Source organism: Macrobrachium nipponense, chromosome 8, assembly GCF_015104395.2.
Source record: "Macrobrachium nipponense isolate FS-2020 chromosome 8, ASM1510439v2, whole genome shotgun sequence".
NCBI lineage: Eukaryota > Metazoa > Arthropoda > Malacostraca > Decapoda > Palaemonidae > Macrobrachium > Macrobrachium nipponense.
The window spans coordinates 7,188,950-7,196,368 of NC_087203.1; the positions used below are offsets into that span (position 1 = coordinate 7,188,950).

At 37.2% G+C, this 7,419-nt stretch overlaps 1 protein-coding gene across 1 annotated transcript in view; it reads right to left on the reverse strand.

Moving 5' to 3' along the window:
• LOC135222605 (protein MON2 homolog) overlaps nucleotides 1-7,419 on the reverse strand; it is a 325,482-nt gene that overhangs the window by 105,336 nt on the left and 212,727 nt on the right. The window contains 2 exon segments of the mRNA XM_064260699.1: nucleotides 6,015-6,149; nucleotides 6,720-6,851. Of these exon segments, the coding sequence (XP_064116769.1) occupies nucleotides 6,015-6,149; nucleotides 6,720-6,851 (267 nt within the window).

Here is a 7,419-nt window from a genome sequence, read left to right on the forward strand (position 1 = left end):
TATATATATATATATATATGTATGTATGTATGTATGTATGTGTGTGTGTGTGTGTGTGTGTGTGTGTGTGTGTGTGTGTGTGTGTGTGTGTGACTACATCAACTGGACTGAGAATCCATGGCCCTTGGGCATGTTATAAGTTCTGAAGTGAAACTGATGATGTTATGTACTACATAATACGTATTAATACAGAATTTTGCTGCAATAAAAATAAACAAAAGTCTTATACTGTGTCATCTTGTCATTTAATTATATTTGATTAATGTTACTGGTTAAATATTGAATGTTAAAAATATTGTATTAGTCAGTCAGCTTGTTTTCCTCCTTTCTGGTGGTTTATTTGTTTAATGTTTTGGCTAATGACTGTTTGGTCTTTTTCATATTTTGAGGGTAGCTTGTTTTCCTCCTCTCTGGTGGTTTATTTGTTTAATGTTTTGGCTAATGAATGTTCTGTGTTTTTTCATGTTTTGAGGGTGTGTGTGATGCTTTTCTCACCAACCTCCCCCCACAACCCCAGGGGTGGCTGACGGGTAGTGTACTATTCCTGTGGGAGTTTGAGACAGTTGTTCTCTGGATCTTAGCCCGGGCACTTTACTGACTTGCTTTGACCGCTGCTTTGATATTGATTCCTGCTTTGAGGATATTTACACCCTACACATATAGATTGGATCCGCACTTGCCTGCTGCTTCAGGATTTATCTTCCGATCATCCTGCTACGCCCTTGGTCCAGTTATTAAAGCCAAGGAGATCTCACTGTCCAATGGTATGGTATTTATAACTCGTTTTTATGAGTATAATACGCAACAATTTGTTTTGATCATGGCCCGTGTGTTCACGGAAGTGTAACCAGCGCTGTGATTGGGCCTTTATCTTCCAGCCACCCTGTGTTAGTCTCCAGACGTGGAGATCTGTTGATTTGAGAAGATCATGGCTTTATAAGCAAAAGACCACCTTAGGTTACTCTAATGTATATCTGTTGGGATATTCTTTCTTTTTGTCTTTCTCCTCCTTTCTGGATACCCCTCCTTTTTGTGTTTGAGTGTGTTGCATTCTGTTAGTAGTTATGTGTATGTTTTGCTGTGTTTAATTAAGAATATTTGGTTTTCATATTGATTTTGTATTTCGAGGTTCAGTGTCATTTCTGTCTTGATATTTATGGATTAAATGAAGTAATCTTTATAATGTTTATTTTCACAATCTGAATTAATTTTACACACCTTGGTTTGAGGTATTGTGGTACAATTTCACTCATTGTGAATTTCGTATCCTGTTTTGTGAATACTGGTTTCAGTAATTTTCCAAGCGTATATTGTGGTGAATAAACTTGCCATCAAAAATCGGTGACCGTTTGACGATATTTTGTGCCTGTGGGTGTTCACTAGTGTGCAAGGTTAATTCTTGGGATTTTGTTTTTGGCAACATTTTTTCAGCTCCTTGTATCATGTATTTCTTGTGGTATTGTTTTGGGGTGTAATTATTTATCAACAATATGTTGATCGTTAATGTATTGGAGCTTCTCAGTGGAGAGGGGTGGCAAGCAAGGCTGGCAGAGTTGGATAGGCATGAGTTGGAGCATGTGGTTCAACATTTTGAAATATACGTAATTTGATGTATCAGTACAGAAGGGTCTATTGTTGTTGTTGGTGTATGAATATATCAATACAGTGAAGGCAGAGGGGGGATATGAAGTGTCTGTGGAGCTTTGGATAAGCAAATAGAATTAAAAACATTAGCGTTCAATATGGAAAAGTTTAGGGCAGAGGAGAGAGAGAGAGAGAGAGAGAGAGAGAGAGAGAGAGAGAGAGAGAGAGAGAGAGAGAGAGAAATGCGTGTAATGTATCCTACTTCCTCTCCAACTTCCCCAAGTAGGTTGGTAACACCTGCTATCAATCTGGCTCAGGCACTCAAGTTTGTACCGAATTTTCAGGAGTGTAGTGTGGCAGAGTTCTTTGTTTCATTTGAAAGAATTGCTGCTAAGCTGCAGTGGCCACGGGAGTACTAGACCAAACTTATCCAGAGTAAACTGATAGGTAGGGCTCAGAAAGTTTATGTTACGCTGGATGAAAGTTTATCATCCGACTATGAAAATGTGAAAGCCATTGTGTTGAAGGCTTATGAGCTTGTCCCCAAGGCCTTTAGACAGCACTTTAGAAACTTGCAAAAAGATATAGAACAGACGTTCATAGAATTTGCTAAGGGTAAGAAGTAATATGATGAAGATTCGTTGAAGTCGAAAGAAGTCAACGACTTTGAAAGGTTGAAAGAGTTGGTGCACGTAGAGGAGTTTAAAAGATGTGTGCCTGAAAAATTGAAGGTACATTTTGGAAGAGTTATAAATTGATACTCTGCAGGAGGAGGTTGCCACTGCTAGCGATGAGCATTATTTGTCCCATAAAAATGAGTTGGGGACAGGTTGGAGTAGTAATAATAATACTAATAATACAGTTTCTGGTAGGCTTAAAATATATGTTAATAGAAGTCAACCCAGGAGGCAGAATAATAACAATAATTTTTCTCCTAATAATAACTGCTTTTCTCCTAACAGAGGTAACAGAGGATATAACATTTATAATCCTGAAAAGTTGAGAGGTATGACATGCTTCTTTTGTAATAAAAAGGGGCATGTAAAAAGTCAGTGTTTTGCCTTTAAGAAGTCCTTACAAGCTAATGGGCATCGAAAAAAGAGAGATCCCATACAAATGAGAACGACTGAACAATGACTATTCAATTGCTTTTACATTACACTCAGCTCTAAGGCAAAAATATAAAATAGCATTTCCCTTTACAACAGCTTAAAGAAGGATGCTTGCAATAAATTTACTCTTTTAACTGCCGATAGTGCTACATAAAAGCTTTCATTGTAAATAATTCAGATCAAGCTTAAGCATGCATCTAAACTCCCGAGAGAGACTGGTATAGAGATGAAGGGGCTTCAATCTCAACACCTTACAGTGCTGATCCTCTGCGAGATCTAAAAACACATGCTGCAATACCGAGGAAAGTATGGAACGATAACCTTGAAAATAGTGAAAAAATTGTGTTATACCAAAGAAAAAGCAATTTAGTGACAATTTTAAAAAGCATAGTACTTAAGTGCTGAGAGAAAGTGGCTTATGTATACAGTGCACAGGTAATTTGATTAGTTGTCAAATGTTCTTAAGACAGTTTTATATTTAATTTGCATTAAACATTTTATAGATATTTTGCTGTTTACACTAGTAATATTTTAAAATCAGTAAATCATTGTTATAAGGATTTTAGAGGCTGTATACGTATATTAAGAGTAAGTTGTAAAATGGTAATAATCTAAGAGGTCTCAGGATATCTGGAATGATGGTTTGGGGGGTGTATTTTTGTTTGAAAAGATATTATAACTAAGCAGTGAAAAGTTGAAATAGACAGTTATAAGCATTTTAGTTTAAGGGGTAGTGGGTTTTTGGCAGTTATAATCCAGATAGTACAAGCTTTTTTAGAGGGGATTTTTGCACTTCCACGGCAGGTTCTGGAACCTATTCCCGCATAAAAGTGGGGGAGCATTGTACAGTGAGCCCCCAGTATTTGCATTCTCGAGATTTGTGGACTCACCTATTCACAGATTCTTCTGTGGAACCTATCTAAATATTATTTGCAAGAGGACTCACTCATTCTATGGAAGGGGGGTTCCATTCTCGGCAGGCTACGGTGCTGATAAGTGAAAACCGCCATTAACCAAAATTCGGGGATTTATGGCACTTATGGTACCAAGTTTTGGTTAATGGCACCGATAACCAGTTAATGGCACCTCTGTTAGGTATGTTATGGTGCCATAACTCTAATAAATAAATTTATTTTATTTTGTAAAATTATAATTACAGCTCACTTGATATCAAAACAGGCAAGATATAAATTCAGTAAAAAATTCTGAGCATATTTGTTGTAAAATATGTGCATAAACTTACCGAGAATAAAGATGCAGTAACATTTTAGGATTTATATGTTTTTTTTTTTTAATCTTTCCTTGCACTTTTCTTTGTAAAATTACATCTATAACAAACATACTACCATAAAAGATAAGAACTAAAATCAACAGCAACCCCTTGGTATAATTATGAGATAATTTATAAAAAGATGTCATGAGAGATAGAGAAGCAGTACATCCTCCCTTGAAGTCAAGACCACAACTAAGCTCCTGAGCCACAGTCTCTCATCTTAGCAAGTCTAAATGTTGCCATTAGTAAATTTATGAGCTATAAAAGTAATTGCACCACTTTCCCGCTCAATTCCCCCAAACTGATGGCATGTAATACTATTACTCATCATGAGTCACTCCGTCATCCACCCAAAACCTGCTCCAGGCAGTCCCCAGTTATCGGCAGACTCGGTTAATGGCGATCCAGTTTTAGGGCGCTTGTCTAGTGTCATAAAATCAGTGATTTCTGGCGCCATAACGGGCCAAGTTTCGGTTACCAGCACAATAGACTTATGGTGCCATAACATACCTAACAGAGGTGGCATTAACCAGTTATCAGTGCCATTAACCGAAACTTGGTGACATATGTGCCATAAATTGCCGAGTTTTGGTTAATGGCAGTTTTTGCTTATCAGCACCCTGCCGAGAACGGAACACTCACCGATAACTGGGGACTGGCTGTATTGCTACTCACGTGAGCACATCAATCCACTAAGGGTTAATCCGATGTTAAGCCTGGAAGAGTAGTTATCCTTTTAGAAACCTAGAACCTCTTTGTTAAAGGTTAATCCTGGATGAGGCAAAGTTAACCATTTTTGTGATTATAGGAAACCTAGATGTCATTGTCAAAGGCTAAGCCTGGAAGAGGTACAATTAACTTTTTGTTTTGTGGTTTTAGAAAGCCTAGCTTTCTTTGTCAAAGGTTAAACCAGGAAGAGGTAAAGTTAACATTTTCTTTTGTGTTTTTAGAAACCTAAACATCTTTTTCAAAGAACAAAAGGTCCTCTGTGATATATTTGGTAAGCTAGAGCATGAGAACTAGCTCCATATCTTCTATCTTTATTTAAGGTGAACAGTCATAATGTGAGCAGCAGTTGCAATTTCATTTAGTGTTATGTCAATTTGTCCCTTTAGGATGGGATTGATGCAGCGCAATAAAAGTGCAATTTGGTTTTACCCATTCACTACCTTAGGCAGTATTGTGCTTGAAACAGTAAAGCCCTTAGTCTGTTACTAGTTGAGTGGGAAGTCTTTTTCCTGAACCAAAGAATAAGCAATCCTGAGTTTTAACATTTTAGGGAGCATGAAGGTACAAATTTTGTATAAGAGAGTAATATTATAAAGGTATAGTACTTATTTTAAGCAACATGACAAATTTTCTATGACAATTTGCATTTTTCATAGCTATAAACATGAGGTCTTAACAATAGGATAATTTCTAGCGCCTAGCTGGATCCGGTTAACAAGCAGATGAAACCAAGGAATCTTGCGATATCTGGCAACGCATGCGTAGCTCGGGCCAGGATTGGTCAAGGACGACACCGCTACGCCAGTCTTTCCCAACTCAGGATGACTTAACAAACAGAGGGGCGGCTAGAGGTGGGCAGTATAACGTTAAGACCTCAGGTTTGTAGTTATGAAAAATACAAATTGTCATAGAAAATTTGTCATTTGTTCATATGCGAACAAACCTTCGGTCTTAACAATAGGATAGACTCATATTTGGAGGGAGGTATAAGACATCCTAGACCGGCAGGGGGCCTACCCACCAGTCCAGCTCTCAAAAGAAATGGTTCTTGGAGAGGGACTGAAGCCGGTTGAGAAGCTAGACAAATTGATATCTAACCACTCAGAACCTGAGTGGCGTACAATGATATATGGAATGACCATTGTATAGGGAACCAAAGAGAAACTTTGACTGTCCAATAACAAACCAATACACCAGGGTTTGTATTATTCCCAACTCCTCCTTGCCAAGGAGTGGAGCATATGCTACCAAATAGTGGGTAAGATATTCGTATATTGCACGACCACATCACATCTTACAAATAGTTTGATACCAACTTCATTACTCTTGGAGAGTGCTGCTGTGTGAATGAAATCCAGTAACAATGCCCACGCTCGAGGAAAATCACCAAGTCCTTGAAGAATCTTCTGCTTGGTGCTGAATACTCTAGCTACACCTGACAAGGTTAACACCTGAAAAATTTGAGATGCAAAAGCTGTTATTATGAAAATATTTGTGTTTGGTATATCAATCTTACCAAAGTCTAGTTCATATCCTGCAAAATAGTGTGGTAAACATTCTGCTAAAAGACACAAAGTATACGATTCGGGGCTAAAATGCAAAGTGCTAAAACAAAAATTGACTGTACAAAGCTTTGAGTTGAGCGGTGTAACGGGAGAGAAACTTCGCAGGTGCACTATAAATCGTTCGGAGAGGTTGGAAAGTAAGATGGAAAAAGAAATATAAATGGAGGTATATATAGTAAAAGGAATGAAAAGACATAACCAACCCAAGAAACAAAAAAATTTTTACGGGACATGAATATTCCACAGTAAGTTATAAATTTCTGCAGGAGATAAAAAAATTAGCTGGTTGTATAACCAAGAAATATTTAGTTAAGAGCAAAGAGAGGTAATGTTACCAAATCTTGGCAAGATTAAAGCAGTCCTGCCAAAAGAAAGAATATTAAAAAAACTATTAACATTATACACAATAAGACATTTTACAGTTACAGGAGGATCACAAAAAATGAAGAAACATACCTGGGTTTCTGCCCATTGCTTCTGCTGAGTATTGCGTGAATGGTGAATTAAGATGTTACCACCTTGATCAACTTTATCAGTACTTGCCGAGTCTGAGAGCTGTCGAACTTTGTCAAGCAAAGGGAAGAGAACCTGCAATGAAATTATCAAACAATGATATATAGATACTGTAATTATACATGACTGGTTTTAAATATATTCCAAAGATACTTAAGAAGTCTAAATAAATGAAAAAAATGCTAAAACTATTACAAAAAATGCAAAAAGCACTTGAGGCCCAATGTAAATCTAAGATAAAATGTGTCATAAAAAAATAATTTTTTATGAAAATCTTTTTCTTTTAATTATGCTAATTAGCAGCGTTTAAACACAAGAATTAGAATACCAAATAGGGTTTCACAACAGTAATCCAATGACAGATTTGGCTTTGGCTACTTTATCAGAATCTACAACTTTCCTCCTGCCTACATTAGCATTGATCTAGTATACACATTTCACCATTTATACCAGAACAGATGTTCTTATTACAAACAAAAATTTTCCCTACATGGACACCATGTTTCATTAGACAACAGTTTCATGAGAGAGAGAGAGAAGAAGAGAGAGAGAGAGAGAGAGACGATAGAGAGAGAGAGAGAGAGAGAGAGTGATGAGAGAGAAGACGAGAGAGCACCGAGATGACGACCGACAGCATGTCACC